General features: G+C 35.9%; 2 protein-coding genes across 4 annotated transcripts in view; one reads left to right on the top strand and one right to left on the bottom strand.

The window, feature by feature from the left end:
- LOC144976509 (putative serine carboxypeptidase CPVL) overlaps nucleotides 1-1219 on the top strand; it is a 32684-nt gene extending 31465 nt beyond the window's left edge. The window contains exon 5 of one of the 2 annotated variants that reach the window (XR_013646115.1): nucleotides 105-1219. The gene's annotated coding sequence lies outside the window, so the exon portion shown is untranslated. The remainder of the gene's footprint in view (nucleotides 1-104) is intronic. The other variant, XR_013646116.1, reaches the window with a different exon arrangement.
- Nucleotides 1-11151, bottom strand: part of LOC144976510 (putative inorganic phosphate cotransporter) — a 21146-nt gene extending 9995 nt beyond the window's left edge. Inside the window, exons 1-4 of one of the 2 annotated variants that reach the window (XM_078920800.1) lie at nucleotides 10908-11151; nucleotides 5995-6230; nucleotides 3288-3391; nucleotides 1527-1656 (exon numbers count right to left, since the gene is read on the bottom strand). In XM_078920800.1, coding sequence (XP_078776926.1) covers nucleotides 1527-1656; nucleotides 3288-3391; nucleotides 5995-6147 — 387 coding nt within the window. In that variant the 5' untranslated portion in view covers nucleotides 6148-6230; nucleotides 10908-11151. Of the gene's footprint in view, nucleotides 1-1526; nucleotides 1657-3287; nucleotides 3392-5994; nucleotides 6231-8769; nucleotides 9018-10907 lie in introns of those variants that run through there. The other variant, XM_078920799.1, reaches the window with a different exon arrangement.
- Nucleotides 11152-22500: the final 11349 nt, after the last annotated feature.

The raw sequence follows: 22500 nt of genomic DNA, 5'->3' as shown, positions 1-22500 counted from the left end.
AAGCTGCTGGTTGCTGGGCGGACGTGACATCAGACTATTGAATCCTATTGACATTATCTTTAGTGGCATTTGAGTGTCGCATAAAAGTCTATTTACATCCACAGACTGCTTCATCTAGACTTACTTATCCGAACCAGCGACCACCTGAGATCTAGCCCTTCGGTCTTGTGCCATGACGTAAAAGTTAGACGTCTTTTGTAGTTGTTCCTGGTGACTATAAAGTGTGTTACTGGTGCTTGGATTTGGTGGGAGGAATGTGCATCTCAGTTCTTCAAGAGGTTGACATTCAAGCAAGTGATGTGTTACTGTTTCATTGGGGCGTTGGCATAGGGGGGCAGGAAGGGGATGTGTCTTTTGTAATTTTGCTTAAATGGTTGTTGAGCGGTATGTGTTGTGTTCTTAGTTGAAAGATGATGCTTTGCTGGTGTCTTCTGAGCTTATTTAGGCAATCAGTCTTGACAGGAGTGGTCATATGGGAAAACATACATCTACCCGTGGTGCTCATTGCCCAACTGTTCGCTTCATCTAGACAATTCTACCGTCTTCAGGAAAAAGACCGTATATTTACTTGTAATAAGAGGCCATATACGGACGGTCTTTTTCCTTAAGATGGCAGAAGTGTTAACGAACTATTGAGTATAACTTAAAACCACATTGGCATATTAGAACACTTAAAACTATCATTTTCTTACATATTCACACATATATGACAGTGAGTTACAGTTATAGACGGTCTATGTGGTACCTTTAAAGGAACCGAGTTCGAATCCCCTTCTCTCCTTACCGGCCAGTTTCAGAATTTTCCCCAAAACTTCATATCCTTCCAACACAAAAGTAGATATTTCTGACTCAAATAGAAAATCAACAAGTACATTCTATACATGATAATGTTCAGCAAAAGGAGTTCTACAACACAATGTCAAGTTTTTATGTCTATAATTAACAAATCTCTACAAATTTTATGAGAAACAAAAATAACAGATGAGAAAGTTATTTGGTGCATCGTAACGAATGTGACGATTTTCCTGTAGTTGGTAAGGAGAGGGTTAACACATGAGATCTCAATTGTTATGTTTTTATAACATGTCGCATATAATACAGTTATAACCCCTATAAAATCACAGATTAGAAAAATTATGATTCTTTAAAGATTAAGAATTGTGTATCAAGGCATATAGTTATAGTTAAAGAGAAAATAAACTTTGACGAACATTTATTCAAATTATATTCAACATTTAAACTATTTAGCGATGTATATTTTAATGCTTTGTTACGACCTGCACTTATTTGCAGGTCTGATAACCCAATTGCTTATGGGCTCATTGTTGTAATGGAAATATATATTTTTTAATGATGCAAAACATTGTCCATTACAACAATGTTAAACTTGGCCCACCAGTGGGTTTGGATGTCAGACCTGCATATATGTGTACACGTCGCGTTGATACAATATTCTTTTCTTTTTGGTGTATTTTCAATCCGACATAGAATCAATTTGAGCTGTTGCTCACATAGTTTTGACTCACACATGCTAATCCAGAAAGTGCTCTGATCACGTACAATAAAGGCAGACTCCATCGTGCAGCAGGAACGCATAGGACATGGAGAACACCAGTCGTCAGAAGACCGAACACCATGCTACTCTTTGGGCCAAATCTGTGGACAGATGTAATCTTAGTAATAGAAAACGGTAGGGGGCGCCTGAAGCCTGTGATCGTGAAAAGTCTAACAAAAGAGTGAAAATGGAGAGCCTTCGTATGGGAACAATACAAACAATTGACGTTTCGGGTATAAACCCTTCGTCAGCACAACAGTACATAAATGAACGTGGAAAACAAATAAAATAGAATGCAAAATAATTTTTCTCAATTCATACTCCAACCACCATACTATTAAATCCTATTAAAACTTGACTTTAGCTATTTGACCTTAATTGACTTCTTTGACTTATTGCCGATCGCCTCCTTATCTTTGAATTAATCAGTAGATTTTTGACCAATCGAAACAGGGAATTTGTGACACACTTTCAAACGTGCTCGGACAAACAAAGTCATTGTTAATATTTTTAAACCGCCAAATGGGTGACTAGTTATCACACGATTTTCTGGATCATTTTATAAACGTTTAAGTTTACACATAGATTTCTGTGTTGATTGTCTTGATCAAGAAGTATAACAGTGGGTCTTTTACTTAGACACATACCATCGATAGAAAAACCTGTGAAGTTTGCTATGTTTCCCAATCACTGCCATTGTTTACATTATGACGACTGTCCGAGAGGCGTGGTTATCTAAGTGTCTATTGGGACGCTTTGGCAGCTTCTCTGGTTTGTTGAGTGAGTTCTTTCCACTGATGAGGCTCTGCTTCGATAGATCGAGGCGCTTGGGGTCTTTATTTATCGTCGTGTATATGCTTGTTGCGGTATCTTTCCACGGATGACAGTCTGCTGCGATGGATCTCAGGTATTCTAAATCCTTTTCCCATCTCAGTTCTTGTGTGTCATCGAGGCGCTTGAGGTCCTTATTTATCGTGGTGTATATGTTTGTTGCGGGTCTGTCTTTGTCTTTGTTATGACCGCTTAGCGTAAAGTAATTATCGTGCCAAATAACACTACGAGCTTGCGACAATTGCACGATAAAAAACAAAGAGTTTTACTCTATCCATACCAATCATTTTCAGCATTTTCTCAAAATGACAGGCTTACCCAGCGGAAAAATTGATTCTTTAAACTAAAAAAAAGATCTCTATAAAGCAGCATTATGTTCTAATTAATTAAACAAAGATCATTCTTCAAAGTTTGTGATGTACAGAATAAATCTGAATAATAAAAAATGTATATTGTGTCGTAACAAACGTGACTATTTTGCTGCAGATGGTATGGAGAGGGTTAATGAATACAAAAGAGATGAAAGAATACGATTCTTCCACCACTACAAGTAAGATGTATTAGATATTTAGTAACCAATTGTATGGCAGTAGTAGTTCAATTCGCCACGATTTGTGGTTTTCTCCATCTGCTTGAATGACAATTTGACCTAAAAAGAAAAATGTTGGATTTGTATTCATGAGCAACAAAAGACTATTTTTAATTGCCAATCAACTGTCTTTTACACCTTATTTTAAACCAATGAAATGAGCGAAAATATTTGGAATCGTTGAATAAAGTTTTGCTTGTTTAACACGTTCAAAGCATTATTCAACGATTACGTATTTACTAATAAATGATAGGGTTTTCCAATGGGGGGGGGGGGGGGGTGGAATATAATTTGTTTTACAACATAACGTACCTGGTGACAATGACGCCAGACGGTAATTGCATGACGTAATAACCCACAAAGAACGAGGCCACGATCAACCCCTGGGTCTGAGAGTTCCAGTCAACGTGCCACTCCTGACGATGATAAACGGTAAAGTAGTCCTTCAGAGCCACCATGTCCCTTCAGAGCCAACCGACCCCTTCAGAACCACCCGGCCCCTTAAGAGCCACACGGTCCCTTCAGAGCCAACCGACCCCTTCAGAACCACCCGGCCCCTTAAGAGCCACACGGTCCCTTCAGAGCCACCCGACCCCTTCAGAACCACCCGGCCCCTTAAGAGCCACACGGTCCCTTCAGAGCCACCCGACCCCTTCAGAACCACCCGGCCCCTTAAGAGACACACGGCCCCTTCAGAGCCACCCGACCCCTTCAGAACCACCCGGCCCCTTAAGAGCCACACGGTCCCTTCAGAGCCACCCGACCCCTTCAGAACCACCCGGCCCCTTAAGAGCCACACGGTCCCTTCAGAGCCACCCGACCCCTTCAGAACCACCCGGCCCCTTAAGAGCCACACGGCCCCTTCAGAGCCACCCGACCCCTTCAGAGCCACCCGGCCCCTTAAGAGCCACACGGCCCCTTCAGAGCCACCCGACCCCTTCAGAGCCACCCGGCCCCTTAAGAGCCACACAGCCCCTTCAGAGCCACCCGACCCCCTTCAGAGCCACCAGGCCCCTTCAGAGCCACCAGGCCCCTTCATAGTCACCAGGCCCCTTCAGAGCCGCCAGGCCCCTTAAGAGCCACTCGCCCCCTTCAGAGCCACCACGACCCTCCAGAGCCACCAGGCCCCTTCAGAGCCACCACGCCCCTCCAGAGCCACCCGGACCCTTCAGAACTATCAGGCCCATGGAGCCGGAGTTTATCCGGAGTTTTAAATAGAACGGGGTGCCGAAAATTCAAAAAACTGTTTATCAATTTTGCGGGATGTTTTAGATGTCGATAAGACTGTGCTATCGCTATTAGATCTGATATTTCCACTCTGAACAAAGAGGTGAACTAGTTCATGTTAATTAACAAGGGGAGGGGGGGGGGGTTCGTTAGATAAATGCTAATAATTGCGGAATGTGTTTCATTATAGTATAGTTTTCGGTAATTAGCTATCTTGGGGGTCCCGATAGCTCAGTTGGTAGAGCACTCGCTTCACACGAAGAGTGACCTTGATACCCCAGGTGCAGTCGACATTCTTTTTATTCTGACCCCCACTTATAAACTCCGGATAAACTTTGGAACGCTTGCTCTAATAATAATAATAATAATAATAATAATAATAATAATAATAATAATAATAATAATAATAATAATAATAATGATAGTAATAATAATAATAATAATAATAATAATAATAATAATAATAATAATAATAATAATAATAATAATAATAATAATAATAATAATAATAATAATAATAATATAATAATAATAATAATAATAATAATAATAATAATAATAATAATAATAATATAAATAATAATAATAATAATAATAATAATAATAATAATAATAACAATAAAATAATAATAATATATAATAATAATAATAATAATAATAATAATAATAGTAATAATAATAATAATATAAATAATAATAATAATAATAATAATAATAATAATAATAATAATAATAATAATAATAATAATAATAATAATAATAATATTACCCCATTAATCTATACACATTAATTAATCAAGGTGTGTTAATGACCCCCATTCAAAGGAAACAAAAACCTTGATCGACATTTTGCATGATGAATAAAGATCCATAACTATTTGACATAACACCTCAACACTGCATCATAACACAGTCCACTCAGTATTATCGCAACTCGGTTAATCGCAACTTTCGGTTAATCGCAACATTTCCTGAGAAGCAGAATTTATTCTATATAAAATTGACTGGTTAATCGCAACAAAACCAAAAACTAGACTAGAGGTGTCTAAATGAGTCAATAAAATGGAGAGAAAGATAAAGGGAGTAAATGTGACTTATAAATAAGGGAACAGCACAAAACAAACGACGTTTTTCTCCCTTTATCTTTCTCTCCAATCGCAACAAACTTCGGTTAATCACAACAAATTTTTGACCTCAAAAACAACATAGACTCACACCTTTGTGCTTGATGGTAGAAATAAGTCCCGGCAACCCTTATACGTAGAGTCCCTGACTTCGGAGAAAGATGCATATACGAGATGCATGTCGGTTTGGACGAATTCAATCCCTCGAGGGGGCGGGGACATCAACTCTTCGAAACTGGGGGAGAAGTTGCCAAGCTTTTCCATCAGCAAGCGGAGACATTGGGTGGAAGCCGATCGGCTTCTATCGACATCCTGCTTAACGGCAAAATCGCTTCATCAGTAAGGGGGGATTTCTACCTGTCCAACGTGTACCCGTTGTTGTAACGAGCCAGAAACCGCAGAACATCTGGTTGACAGGTGTGTTGTGACGAAGCTTCCGGGGAGGGGAGGGGGAGGGGAGGAGGAGGGGAGGGGGAGGGGAGGAGGAGGGGAGGGGGAGTGGGGGGGGGGGTTTGCGACGGTGCACAAGTACGTTACGAATTCGCTGATTGGGTCGATCGTCATAACACAGTAATGTGAACACCATTAGAAGCTGCTGTCCTATGCTGGCTAAAACCAATAACAAAGAGGTGAGTGACATCCATTTCATTCTATCAATTTTATCCTACCTGATCCTTCGATCCATGTTCACCTGGTATCCCAGTGACGTCACTATAATATGTGTTGTTAATGCTGACGTCTGTATAGTTCGTTTTGTTGTCGCTTTTCGTGCTGTTGCTTTTGTGTTCTTTCTCGATCATGCACACCATGGCTGACGTCATACTGGTCTGGCTGGCAAATAGAAAACACGTGACCAGACAACTGAGGACGCTGACCAAAAGTCTCCAGGACCGCCATATACTCGCTGTGGAGAGACAAGAGAACGTTTCAATTGATGGTTCGCACGTCACTAAGCATTAACCAATCAGAATATTTCCTGCCATTTACCCCGTTTCGTCCCCTTGACTATTTATTCCCTGCATGAAAAGGCCTGAGATATACCTTTACTGTCCGTTCCAAGTCCGGTATGACGGAATATCGCAAATTCCTCCAAAGTTACCAAATGTGGAGCCGTGATTTTTGCATGCGGGCTTATATTTTAAGTGACATTACGAATTTTGAATACCAATAATAATTGACCAAACAGTTTTCTCACAAAGCCGAATTCCTTTGATCTTTTCATCGTTTGCAATAAAATATGACTCAGACTTTAAATTGTTTACAGTAACGGTGCGTTGATTCTCTTTCACGTGGGAAAATAATCATAACAAAGTTTCATTCAGTGGCGTAGCTTAGCAAATAATTTTGGGTTGTTTGAAATAGTTTAATTATAGATAGCATTTATCTAATACTTCACAGCATTGGAAACAGGCTGCGTTTATACAATATCTCTTCCCTAGTGAGCAACGGCCAAATAATACATTGGACGACACAAGCATCCCGTTAGGTACTTATACATTTTACGGGCAAAGACATATATGTAAAAATAAAACAGGAGGGTCTTCGAATGTCTACGCCCGTTTCCAACAGGACGAGGAGAAATGCCTTTCACAAAGACATAACACCCGACCAACTGTTGAGCAAGACAACTCATAAAGGTCGGACAAGACATGTCACGAAATCTCACTGGTCACCCATCGATTAGAGCTTGAGCTTTTATACAGCGCAATATCCACTAAACGTGCTCAAGGCGCTTTACAAGTGGTCCCTGACCAATAGCTACACGAAACATGTAGAACAAGACATGACGTCTGTTTGGCGATATCATATTTTTCTTCCGACAGAGACAACGCTGTTGACGGTGATGTACTCATTTTACACCTGAGTACGGTGAGAGAATGTGAGTAATGAAACTTTTCCAGGACTCAACTATGCGCCGAGCGAGGCTCGAACACATGACTTCCGATCCGAAAGCGAGTGTCATACCACTAGACCACATAGCCGCTACGTGTTCGCCATTCTTGAATTATATTCACTGGAAAGGGTGGTGGCGGGGGGGGGGGGGGGGTACGATTTGAATGTATTAATGTATTATTTTTTTGGAATTATCACTGAATGTAAAATTCTTTAATACCAGATTCCGTGTAAGTTTTATACAGTATAACCTTTCAAAGGAACTGCAGTTTTCAAATACAAGAGATGCATAATGGGCATGATCTATATTACCTTTCCATGTGCTCGAGGTCATTGGTCACATTGCAAAATGTGCTCAAAGTGACCCACATAGTGAAAAGTGCTCACAGCTTTCGAAATATCTAATATCACGATTGGTCATTTTGTTCAGTTTGACACATGTGTATGTTTACAACTTCCATAAACAAAGCATCGTGTTTACATTTTAAAAGAAATATCCAATTGTTGTACAGCAACATATCATGTGATTGATGACTTGGTTGGACGAAAACATTAATATAGATCGCTCCCATGAAGATAACATAAACATTTAATAATTTGACCTCTCCCCTCTGAGTTCCTGGTTGTAAGCCATATTGCTTTTTGCCTCATGCAATGAAAAAGAATTCCGAGCTTCGCCTCTCTGGAGAAATACTTGTAAATTTTCCACTGTGACAAATAAATGTGCATGTTTAATCCATATATTAAATCAGTTATTATGAATGCAGACTACACAACGGGAAGCTACGCCTCTGGCTTTCAAATATTAAATTATTGTAACAATGGGAGCGATCAATATTAATCTGTTGGTCCAACAGTCATCAATCACATGATTTGTTGCTCTCCAACGATTGGATAGTTCTTATCCTAGCTTCTCAGCTGCTTTGTTTTTGTTTCAAGCTGAACAAACTGACCAATCGTGATGTTAGATATTTCAAAAACTGTGAACACGATTCACTATATGGGTCACTTTGAGCACATTTTGCAATGTGACCAATGACCTGGAGCACATGAAAAGTTAATTTAGATCTACCCCATTGTTTATATAAAGTGTGTACAACGTGTACATTTTGCTGTGTCATTGTGAACCCAGGATGGCAATAATAGTGAGTAGTACACATGAATCTCATGAAATGTAAAGCCTGTGGGCGAGTTAAGCGATCGTTAACACAACAGAATTCACCGTGTATAGATAGAATGCGCTTGGCCAAGGAGTTCACAACATTGCCATCCGGAAGTATAAAGGACCAACACACAAACTCTGTGTAACCATGAACTTTTATAGTCTGGTTAATACAGTTTAGTGAGAACAACTCACAAACGCGGATGGCAAAAACAATAACAAAGGCCTGAGTGACGTCATCTGCATACTATCTATAACATCGTAGTGTAAAACATCAAAATGTTCACTCATCCCAGACCCTTCGTTTTTATACACCGTAAAAAAAGAAAAATTCTAAAGTATGATACTGTAACCGATACAAAATAAAATCCGACTTAATGTCACTAACAATTCGAGTGTTCGAGCCAATTTTCAATAAAATCCATCAGAATGTTGTGAAGATATCCACATCAACGCGTGGGCACGGGTTGTGGAACGGACTACAATACAATACCATTTGGTTAAAAAATATATCTAATAATCCTAATTGGAAGGGTGGAATTAACGTATTCTTTCATTTCTTTGTATTTATTATTAAACTCGTTATATTTTTATCGTGCAATAATAACAATAACACATAACTCGTAAGCTCATTGTGATGTGTTATTGGGCACGATCAAAATAACTCGTTTAATAAATAATACAAAGAGATGAAAGAATCATATAATATTATAACAGGAATGAATACACATCACCTGTAACTGGCCCCGTCCCATTCATCATGATGATGATGAGAGAGAGAGAGAGAGAGAGAGAGAGAGAGAGAGAGAGAGAGAGAGAGAGAGAGAGGGGGAGTGAAATATGTGTTCAATGTTATAGTTATCATATAACGTTTTAACAAGTGTAACTAAATGACAAATTACCATATTTATGGACAATAAAGATCTAGATCTATTATTATTATTATTCTTATTATTATGTTAGTTCACTCAACTGTTCACTCATAACGTCCAGGTAACAATCAACAACTTATTCAATTAATTTTTTTTTTGTTTCACGTATTTTCTAGTTGTGTTTTGTTCGTTTTTGAAAAGGCTGGCAACAGGTGGCACTAACATTGGTATAGATAGTTCGAAGATGACGTCACTCAGGTCTTTGTTATTGTTTTTTGCCATCCGCGTTTATGAGTAATGATCACTGAACTGTATTAACCTGACTATAAACGTTCATAGATACACCCAGTTTTGTGTGTTGGTCCGTTATACTTCTGGATGGCAATGTTATAAGCTTCTTAGCCAAGCGCATACTATCTATAAAATGACGTTGTAATATGGAGCAAAAGGGTCATGTCCAAAACTGGTTCCCATCTCATTGGAAGTGTAAAACTACTCTACCGGAGGTCTGAATACGTAATTTTTGTAAATGAGCTTCTGGTTTCAGAGTGATGGCATCTTATCTTCTATAATATATAAAAGTATTCCCCTACTGGGATGAATGAAGTTGGCCTCACACAGCTCTTTGTTATTGTCACTATTTGTAAACAGCCTATTTGATATAAGTTCTCAGTACATTATAGATAGAACGAAATGGGACCGATCTATGTTCATGTTTTCGTCCACACAGGTCATCAATCACATGATTTGTTGCTGTACAACTATTGGATATATCTTAACAAATATAAAAACGCGGCTTTGTTAATGAACCCATGTGTCAAGCTGAACAAAATGACCAATTGTGATATTAGATATTGAAAAAGCTGTGAACACTTTTCACTAAGTGGTCACTTAATGTTGATAATGATATGAATTTTGGTACAGAAATATGAATAATAAATTTTGTATTTGGAGCGCTTGGCTTGTAGTTAGTTTGTTTACAAATAACTTCTCCCCCGGTGACGTCCAATCAAGGGACGCTACTCTTCCGCTAATCTCATTCTCTATATTAAAAAAAACTACTCTGAAGCAACTGTCGTAAAATTAGAGATTTTACACTTTTAAAGATGTAAACCTGGGTGGGGTTCCTGACCTCCCATCGTGGGCTGGGGGCTACATACTGTGTCTTCTATCCCCTTATATCTGTTTTCCAAAATGATCTCTGTCTTTGTCTTGGAATAATAATAATAATAATAGATCTTTATTGTCCACAAATATGGCAATTTGTCATTTAGTTACACTTGTCATAACGTTATATGATAACTATAACATTGAACAGACACCTCACTCCTACCCATTCTCTCTCTCTCTCTCTCTCTCTCTCTCTCTCTCTCTCTCTCTCTCTCTCTCTCTCTCTCTCTCTCTCTCTCTCTTCCTCTCTTTCTTGGAATGAGATTACTTGGTTTTGTCCTGGCCCTGGCCGGAGTCCTAGCTGGGAGGGAAGCAGTCAAAAGCATAGTTATTGTTTTGGGAGTTGATATTTTTTCCATGTAAATCATCTCTCTGTTATGAAATATTATATTTGTTATTTTGAATGTATAATGTAAGCAATTAAGTGTATTCTTCTTTGTTGGATCAATGTAAACACACACATAGCTCATTTCAACCAACTTACGTGCTGTGTGGTTATTCCTGTTGAAGCTTGAACTTCGTTATGGCTGTTCAGTATACATGCTGACGATGAATGGTGAAAAAAGACTCTAAAATTTAGGTACACGTTTTCAAAATCGTTCTTGATAATGTCACATAACGATGATTCGCCTATGTTTTATTAAAGTTTTAGTTTAGTTATACAAACACAAGGACGGAGTTCATCTCATTCCAGTTATATTTCGGTAGGCCTAGAATAACTTTACTTTCTAATATAGATAGAACGAAGATGACGTCACACAGGCCTTTGTTAATGGTTTTTTTGTTTTTTTTTTTGCCATCCGCGTTTGTGAGTTGTTCTCACTAAACTGTATTAACCAGACTATAAAAGTTCATGGTTACACACAGTTTTGTGTGTTGGCCTGTTATAATTTCGGATGCCAATGTTGTGAACTCCTTGGCCAAGCGCATTCTATCTATAGATACTATGCGCTTGGCTAAGAAGCTCATAACATTGCCATCCGGAAGTATAACGTACCAACACACAAAACTGTGTGTAACCATGAACTTTTATAGATAGTATGCAGATGACGTCACTCAGGCCTTTGTTATTGTTTTTGCCATCCGCGTTTGTGAGTTGTTCTCACTAAACTGTATTAACCAGACTATAAAAGTTCATGGTTACACAGAGTTTGTGTGTTGGTCCGTTATACTTCCGGATGGCTACGTTGTGAACTCCTTGACCAAGCGCATTCTACCTATTCGATTATCATTCCTTGAATAGATAGGGTGTGCTTGGCTAAGAAGCTCACAACATTCCACCTGGAAGTAAAACGGACCAACACACATAACTATGTTTTACCTTAACACACGTTTATCTTCTAGTGAATGCAGTTTAGTGAGAATTACTCATAAACACGGAGGGCAAACACAATAACAAAGACCCGAGTGACGTCAACTTCGAACTATCTATAGATAGAATGCGCTTGGCCAAGGAGTTCATAACATTGCCATCCGGAAGTATAACGGACCAACACACAAACTCTGTGTAACCATGAACTTTTATAGTCTGGTTAATACAGTTTAGTGAGAACAACTCACAAACGCGGATGGCAAAAACAATAACAAAGGCCTGAGTGACGTCATCTGCATACTATCTATAGATAGAATGCGCTTGGCCAAGGAGTTCACAACATTGCCTTCCTGAAGTATAACGGACGAACACACAAAACTCTGTGTAACCATGAACTTTTATAGTCTGGTCAATACAGTTTAGTGAGAACAACTCACAAACGCGGATGGCAAAAAACAATAACAAAGGCGTGTTTGACGTCATCTTCGTTCTATCTATAGATAGTTTGAAGATGACTTCACTCATGTTTTGTTATTGTTTTTTGCCATCCGCGTTTATGAGTAATGCTCACTGAACTGTATTAACCGACTATAAACGTTCATGGATACACATAGTTTTGTGTGTTGGTCCGTTATACTTCCGGATGGCAATGTTATGAGCTTCTTAGCCAAGCGCATACTATCTATAGTTAGGGTGCGCTTGATTAAGAAACTCACAACATTGCCATCCGGAAGTATAACGGACAAACACACAAAATTATGTGTAACACTGAACGTTTACAGTCTGCTTATATACAGATTAGTGAAATTTACTCATAAACGCAGATGGCAAAAAAAAAAAAAAAAAAAAAAAAAAAAAAAAAAAAAAACAAAAAAAAAAAACAATAACAAAAGTCTGAGTGACGCCATCTTCGTTCTATTTATAGCCTTCTCTTTGAATTAATTTCAAATTAGTGAGTACTTTTCTTTCTACCTTGTCACATAGCCACTTATTATAAAAGCTGATTGATTAAATCTTCATAACTCACTTCTCTCAAGAACTTACACCTTGGCGGTCACACCATTCTCCTTATATCTTACTCTCGGTACTTTGTGAAACACTCCACTATTTTAATTTCCACCATCAAGACGCCGGAGTTTTCTTGGTCGCCTTTGCCAGCCACATTGCTGTCGAGAATATATCCAGCCCGGGTCCTGATGAACAGGAATGGCAAGTATTCTCTGTCTGGAATTGGAACCTCACATGCACAAGTCCGTATAACATTATCATGATCTCAGCAAGACCGCAGAAGTTACATAACATAGTTATGTTCTCATCTGTAACTGTGATCACTATTCATTCGAGAAGATCTTTCCACCCAACAAAAATGGTAGACTTCAGTGTGGAGGAGAGCTGGAGAGAAATGTGGAACAGGGAAACACCAAGAGGAGGAAACATCATAAAAGATCCAACCAAAAGAATGCCTGCATTCCACAATGCCAGGAAATACCTCTTTAACAGGACATGGCAGAACTGCATCAAATATGTACAAATGGAAACTTGGGAATAGTGATGCCTGTGAAAATGTCAGGCAGCTCCAGAGACCAGCGATCGTCCTCCACTGTCCAGTAACTAAACTTGAAGGTGGTCATGAAACAGTTCTTAGGGCGAAGGAAGACTTTCGAAGCTGTGTTGACGAAATGAATTTGGAGATGTAGCCATACGCTACTACTATATCATTATTCGTTTATAAGAATAGTCATTTCATTAAATTTCCTCTTTCTATTCATATCATCTTAAACCAACTCGTTATTTGTTCTTTTTAAAGAAGTAAGTAGTAAATTCCGGGTTCCTTATTTATCACATATTTATTTTATACATGTAGTCGAGTTAGCTCTTGGGCGCTCATCAGACCATGACAGACAATTTTTTTTTTTTTTAATAATAAGGTTCCAGGGCTGAGAGTTTTTGCCAAGATGTAGGTCATTTAAATCGCTCGATATTTTATGGACGATTTTTTGGCCAAATTTTAAAATTGTGTCTGTTAATAGTACAGCAGTTAGCTGGCTAATAGGGTTAAACAGTCGTGACGTCATTTCCGTCGTAATGACGCATAGTAACTGATTCTAAACTATCAGAACAATGGCGGATGCCATTATCTCCATCACAGTCCTTATGAAATACTTCTCCAATGAGCATAAAAGTGTATCCAGAGGAGAAAAACAATATAAATCTGATAATTTTTTAACGTTTATAAATTCTGATCACATGACATGTGAAAAAGTTCTAATCATCATGAAGAATAAAAAGTACCGATTTTCTTTGTTTAGAAGTAAGCTGTTGGTTGCTGGACGGACGTGACATCAGACTATTGAATCCTAGTGTCTCTATTGGGATAATTTCGTTCGCCTCACATTTTGATCCCCAGCCCTATTTACTTTCTTTTATTTTAAGTTTATATGGATCAAACATCGGGCCACAACATTGCCTTGGTATGAAAGATGCAGATTTATAAGAATGGGCATGATCTATATTCCCTTTCCATGTGCTCGAGGTCATTGATCACATTGCAAAATGTGCTCAAAATGACCCACATAGTGAGAAGTATTCACGGCTTTTGAAATATCTTACATCACGATTGGTAATTTTGTTCAGCTTGGCACACGGGTATGTTTACAACTTTCATAAACAAAGCAGCGTGTTTACATTTGTTAAGAAACATCCAATCGTTGGACATCAACAAATCACGTGATTGATGACTGGGTTGGACGAAAACATGAATATAGAATAGATCGCTCCCATTATTATGCGGTACTCTGAACAAAAAACACATTCTAAACATTTGGGACAGAGAACTCGCCCTTCAATTGGATTCAATAGTCTGATGTCACGTCGCCCAGCACCGGCGGCCATCGTGGTTCTAAACAAAGAAAATATGTACATTTTATTCTCTATGCTGGCTAGAACGTTTCATATGTCTTGTGATCAGAATGTGTTAAAGTCAAAACATGATCAGATTTATAAGTTTTCATGATCAGTTTTTTCCCCTTTGGATACACTTTTATGCTCGTCGGAGAAATATTTCATAAGGGCGTCCGCCATTGTTCCGATAGTTTAGAGCCAGTTACTGAGTTACCATGCGTCATTACGAGGGAAGTGACGTTACGACTGTTGAAGCCTATTATCGATCAATCAAAACGACCCTCATCTGCTAATAAAAATCTCAAAGCTGGGACTTCAGTGAAGGTTGCCCTGAAGTTCTAGGTTTGAGAGTTTGAGAGGCCTTCCGAAAGCTCCTACATCCCCAGTATTCTATTTTTTAAAAATAATGTTCTAGTATGTAATTTACTTACAACAAACACATGAAACATACCAGCTAACAAAACCACTTGTAAGCTAAAACTTTTATATATTACTATTCAAACATCTATTTAGTGAGAACTGATCATCCAACGGTGTTCGAAAAACAATAACAAAGAAACTCCGTGTGTTGTTTCACTTTGTTGGTAGAAACCGAAAGAAATTTTAATTCGGAAATAAAAACATTTGCGTTCGGGTCCTGTTCGGTTCGGCAACTAAATAAAAACAAGTGAGTTGCATTCACTTTGCTATGATAAAACAAGAGACCGACTGAAATGAAAGGTCACATGGAGGGCAAGACAGACCGGACCGGAAGAGAAAATTGAATGCAGCCTGCGGCAGCCATAGTATGACTTTCACGAACAGAATGATTGAGCACGGATAGACCCACAGATAAAGGAAATGTATGAATAGAACATTTGCAGATAGGTGACCACACACAACACAACACATACACACACAACACACACACACAACACACACACAACACAACACAACACAACACACACACACACGCACACACATACGCACACACATAAGCACATTAACAACCGACCTGCCCACTTTAGAATCTAATGTTTCGTAAATTTTAGGAGATAAATATTGTTGTCGGTACAGTAAACTTTTCAAAAATCAAGTAATGACGCGTTGTAACTGGTTCTAAACTATCGGAACAATGGCGGACGCCATAATCTCCATCACCGCCCTTATGAAATACTTCTCCGACGAGCATAAAAGTGTATCCAGAGGAGAAAATCATTATATATATATATATATATATATATATATATAATATATATAATATATATATATATATATATTATGATCATGTTTTGACTTTTATACATTCTGATCACACGACATGTGAAAAAGTTTGAGCCAGCATCAAGGATAAAAAGTACCGATTTTCTTTGTCTAGAACCAAGCTGCTGGTTGCTGGACGGACGTGACATCAGACTATTGAATCCTGTTCACCCTCACAAGGAATACATAAAAACCTAAGCGCTTTACAAACCAACAGGAACAGGTAACATGTAGAACGAGACATGACGCCTGTTAGGCGATATTACAAATAGTTTTGGACAGAGACAACGCTGTTAACGGCCAAGTACTCATTTTACACCTGAGTACCGCGAGAGAACGTGAGTAAAAAAAATTCAACTATGCGCCAAGCGAGTCTCGAACCCAGGACCTTCCGATCCGAAAGCGAGTGTCATATCACTATCTATACCCCATAGCCGCACATAGCAGAACATACATAATGTCCCATGGTGTAGTCTGACATCATCATCTTCTTCTTCTTCTTCTTCTTCTTCTTCTTCTTCTTCTTCTTCTTCTTCTTCTTCTTCTTCTTCTTCGTCTTGTGGAAACCTCCAATATTGTCGAGGATCACTCCACAGTTTGTAGAGTTTTACATTTTAAACTTGCTAAAACTCTGCACATAATACTAATTTAAAAAAAAAACAACAACAAAAAAAAAAAAAAAAAACACATAGATTAAAAAGTCACGACATCATCTTTTATCGACTAGAGATGTTCACGAGTTCTGAAATTTGAGCCAAAATATCGTAAGTCTACGAATTTCCCTTAACAATTAGCCGGTCTGCGTTCATACACGCTTGGATTCTCTGCACTGCTGGCAGCAAAGGGCGGCAATTTTGCTATCAACGATTATCTCCTCTGTCTGATATTATTCCATGAAATCCTCACGATTAGATGATAGCAAAGTTTCAAAGTTTATTCAATCTTAGGCTTTCGCCAATAAATCAACAATTTGATGCCAACATACATGAAAGTGGAAAAAAAAAGAAAAAAAAAAGGTAAATGGAACCAAAAAAATAAACTGATACACCACACAAAAATACAACAATCGTAATAGCATCAATACGTCCAATAAATAATAAATAAAATAATAATAATAATAATAATAATAATAATAATAATAATAATAATATATAATAATAATAATAATAATATATAATGATAATAATAATAATGATAATAATAATAATAGTAATGATAATAATAATAATAATAATGATAATAATAATAATAATAATAATAATAATAATAATAATAATAATAATAATAATAATAATAATAATAATAATAATAATAATAATAAGAAGAAGAAGAAGAAAAGAAGAAGAAGAAGAAGAAGAAGAAGAAGAAGAAGAAGAAGAAGAAAAAACAACAACAACAACAACAACAACAACAACAACAACAACAACAACAAAATAACAATAATAATATTACCATCATCCCTACACCCCAATCATCACCGTTACCACCACCACCACCATTACCATTATCACTACCACTATCACCATCACTTTAACATTTCCAATCAGTTTTTCTCATTTAAAAAAAAAAAAAAAAAAAAAAAAATTGATACCCATCACAACAGACCTCCTCACTACCACGAAAATTCCCGTAGTACTACGGCTAAATCCCGGGCTGGATATAATTAAGGTTTTAATTATATGTCATTTCTTGAAAACGAAGTTCTGGTGCCAGAGCTATCACATAGAGTTAATATTTTTCCCCACGCATTATAAGGACAAACTGGTGGTTTTTAAGGGTAGTTAAATGTCTACGATGTTATTTACCCTGAAAACTACTTATTACATTTTCCTATTTCAAGTAGGCAGGTCTGCTATGATAAGTATCAGTTCCATAGTCAAAATAAGACAAACAAAAATAACTTTTATTTTAATCAATAATCCATACAATTTGATGACAACAGACATGAAAGTGAGAAAAAAGGGTACATGAAACCAAAGCATAAAATGATACCATAAATAACCATAAAAATACAACATTGTAATACCACCAATACTTACAATAATAGTAATAATAATAATAATAAAATAAATAATAATAATAATAATAATAATAATATAATAATAATAATAATAATAATAATAATAATAATAATAATAATAATAATAATAATAATAATAATAATAATTGTAAAAATAACAGAAGCGCCGCAGCAATAATATCTAGTATTGTATTTGTAAATGGGGACCACGCTTATATCCCATTCGTTGACAATTAAGAAGATAGGGATTATATCATGGTAATTCTGTTTTGGATAATAAAGTTATTGACTTTTAGTCATACTAGGTGCTCCAAAATGCTTTGGTCTGGGTGATCTTTATCTTCGGGGAAATTCCAACCAGTGGCGGTTCTAGCCTATTTACAGTGGTTGGGCAAAGAGGATTCGGTCATATATATATATATATATATATATATATATATATATTATATATATATATATATATATATATATTATATATATATGATATATATTTTATATTTTTTATTTTTTTTTTTTTTTTTAATAAAATTTTTTTTGATTTTTTTTTCGCCTTTAACAAAAAAATATTTCAACCACCAATAATCACATTCACAATGAAATGACAATACCAGTAGATTTTAATTATTCCAAACGTAATCAAAAATGAATCACGAAAGAGAATACAACTAAAAAATAAAGCGACGAGACATAATGCGACAACACCTTGACAATACAAGTCCATTTCCTTCACTCGAAAAATTAAAGAGATGCTTTAATCCCTCAACGGCGATATTAATATTGGCTTTTACATATTTCTGGTTTTCAGTAGTTACGTAGTAACCTTAAAGTTTTCATGGAGAAGCAACAACAGCGATATGACTCGAGTTTCATTCAGAGCTCAAATTGCATAATTTTTACTGCTGTCTTGGTGGTCAGAATGATTGTGCCGGTGGTGGTAGTGGTTGGAATAGTGGTAGCGGTGGTGGTGGTGGTGGAGGAGGAGGAGGAAGACGAGCGGTGAGGGGTAATTATGGTAGTGGTTTTGGTGGTGCTGTTGGTTAGAATGATAGTTGTGGAGACGATGACGGAAATTGTATGGTGATGTTGATATTGTTTTTATTTCTATTGTTGTACTTGTTGTTAATATTGTTGTTGTTGTTGTTAATGATGATGATGATGATGATGATGATGATGATGATGATATGATGACAACGACGATGTCGTCGACAATGATGGTTACCATACGATATTACAAAATTTATTCATCTTAGGCTTTCGCCAATTAATCATACAATTTGATGACCACATACATGAAAGTGGAAAATAATGGCAAATGGGACCAAACAATAAACTGATACCATTATAACCACCAAAAAAAAAATACAACAATAGTATACCACCAATACGTACAATAATAATAACAATGATAATAATAATATAATAATAATAATATAATAATAAATAATAATAATAATAACAATAATAATAATAATAATAATAATATAATAATAATAATAATAAATAATAATAATAATAATAATAATAAAATAATAATAATAAATTAAAATATAATAAAATAATAATAATAATAATAAATAATAATAATAATAATAATAATAATATAATAATAATAATAATAATAATAATAATAATAATAATATTACCATCATCATTACTACTACCACCACCGCTACCACTATACCACCATCACCATCATTATTACGTTTCCAATTATTTTTTCTCGTTTTTTAAAATTTGATATCTATCAAAACAGACGAAAATACCGGTGATTTTTTAAAGGGTAGTTAAAATATCTACGATTTTTATTAGCCCTGAAAACTACGATTTTATTTTCCTATCTAAAGTAGGCAGGTCTGCTATGACAAGTAATCAGTATCGTTCCATAGTCAAAATAAGACAAACAAAAACAACGTTTATTTAATATTAGGCTTTCGCCAATACTTCATACAATATAATTAAGACAAAATAATGTTACCAATCCTCCTCATGTATTCGTTTGACTATCGTCACAATAATTACCGTGTTATCTTTGCTCCTTACCCAACCAATCCCTTGCTTCCCGCCTCTTCATCGCGAACCATCTTATGTATGTATTAGCTTCAGGACGGGCAAGTACGGAATCTGCCCACCCTTCCGTATTTCCTCTATAACTTAGAATTCAACTATCTCCTTACTCAGAAGAGTATTTCTCGTATACTAATTCAATTGTTGAGAAAACCAAATTGGTGTTGTATTTTATATATTTATTTAGTCGTGACTTTTGAATAAAAGTGTTTTGTTTTATTAGAGGGAATACAATAGAAAATTACATTGTTTTGCAAAAATATTTAGTCTGGCAATAAAAATACTAGCGGTAATTACTTAAGAATAATAAAAAAAAAGAATTAACAAATTAATTTGTTAAAAAACAAAACAAAAAACAACAACAAAAAACAACAACAACAACAACAAACAAATAAGAAAACAATTTAAATAAATGAGTTTTGAGAAACACTAAAGAAAACGAGGGAAAAAAAAGAAATAATTTAAATGGATAAACAAATATATTAAAACAACACAAACTAATACTAAATTGATATAATATTAGTAAATTAATAAATTTAATTCAATACTGGAACCTTCCCAGCACAAGTAAGCAATAAATAAGAAAAAGTTCGTTTGCCAAAATCTCTATTTAGTGTACACTGGTTAATAAGGTGGGCTCATTTGAATTAGCCCGACCTAGTACTAGAGAGGCCAGACAGCAAAATCACCGTCAGCGACGTGACGATGAGATGACGATGTGGGCGGAGTGGAGTGGAGTGGTTGGGGGGGGTGTGATAAAAAGAACAGGACGTATCCTGGTTTATGTATTACGGGATGCATGGTGATTCGCAATCTATCAAAAATACACACAAATTGATTTCAGTACAAAGTATCAATTTTAAGTATAACTTTTGAAATTATCTAATTTATTTGATTATTTCGGACCGTGTAATACAGCAATAACTTGAAAAAACAGGCTGGTATTTTCCCACCCTGCCCATTATTACCAGCCGTCCCTGATTCCAACATAATAAATAGCCCACCACTTATTTAACACATTTCTATCGTTGATTAAAGTTCTAGAAGAATGGGATTTTGCGAACATTGCCTAGAAGTTACAGACATATTAGTTTAAACGTATTGTTTGGTAGAATTACAGAATTAATTCCCAAAGACAAATAATTGACTCTTTTAGAATATCACAAACATTTAAGTAATTTTCCGTACTGATAAAGTCTAGAGCGAAACAAGCTTGCGTACTTCAATTATTCCATGTCAAGGGTTGGTTTCTGTGTTTTTAAGAATTTTACGGCGTTTGTACAAACAAGCATTGAAAGAACAGAAAAATGTATAAGGTTAGTCTAAAAGTATACTTTTTCCCCAAAGGCACCTGAGGATAAATAAGGCAAAGGTAAATGGTGCGGGTAGGGCACCAAGAGCACCCCTCGGTGTACTTAGATTGAAATCGCTTAGAAAATCAAAGATACAAGCAAAGGGTCCTAACAAGTGAAATACAACACTTCTTTTACAAATCACATCAAAACAGAAGAACCAAGAAAGGGAAATATATATATATATATATATATATATAATATATATATATATATATATATAATATATATATATAATATATATATTTATATGGTTATATATACTGGTTATGATATCAATGCTGGTAATAACAACAACAACAATGACATGCTTATCGTCGCCACTGTGGATAAAATCAAGTTGTCGTCACACAGGTCTTTGTTAGTGTTTTTTAGCCATCCACGTTTATGAGTAATTCTCACTAAACTGTGTATGATCCAGACTATAAACGTTCAATGTTACACATAGTTTTGTGTGTTGGTCCATGATATTTCCGAATGGCAATGTTGTGAGTTTCTTAGCCAAGCGCATACTATCTATAGATAGTACGAAGTTGACGTCACTCAGGTCTTTGTTAGCGTTTTTTTTTCCATCCACGTTAATGAGTAATTCTCACTAAACTGCATTAACCAGACTATAAACGTTCAAGGTTACATACAGCGTTGTGTGTTGGTCCGTAAAACTTCCGGATGGCAATGTTGTGACTTTGATACAGTAATGTTGCAGAATTCTTTTTTTAAACACACATCTTAAAACGTTTCTTTTTGATATGTAGCATTGTAGAATTATATTGTTTTGTTTCATACCGCATGTTTGAGTGGTTGTATGTTTGAGTGGTTGTATGTTTGAGTGAAAGTAGTCACGTTACTGGTAAGCGCCTTGAGCTTGTTGATATACGGGGTAAGGGGCTATATAAAAACCTTATATTACTACTACTACTACTACTACTACTACTACTATTATTATTATTATTATTATTATTATTATTATTATTATTATTATTATTATTACTATTATTATTATTATCATTATTATTATCATTGTTATTATTATTATTATTATTTTATTATTATTATTATTATTATTATTATTTTTTATTATTAAATATTATTATCATTATTATTTATTTTATTATTATTATTATTATTATTATTATTATTATTATTATTAATATTATTATTATTATCATCACATCATTAATTATAA

The sequence above is a fragment of the Berghia stephanieae genome, chromosome 7 (assembly GCF_034508935.2).
Source record: "Berghia stephanieae isolate SIO BIC M18660-M18661 chromosome 7, UCSD_Bste_1.3, whole genome shotgun sequence".
NCBI classification, from domain to species: domain Eukaryota; kingdom Metazoa; phylum Mollusca; class Gastropoda; order Nudibranchia; family Aeolidiidae; genus Berghia; species Berghia stephanieae.
Note: the sequence above shows the minus strand (reverse complement) of the source record. Positions and strands in the feature narration are given on the sequence as shown.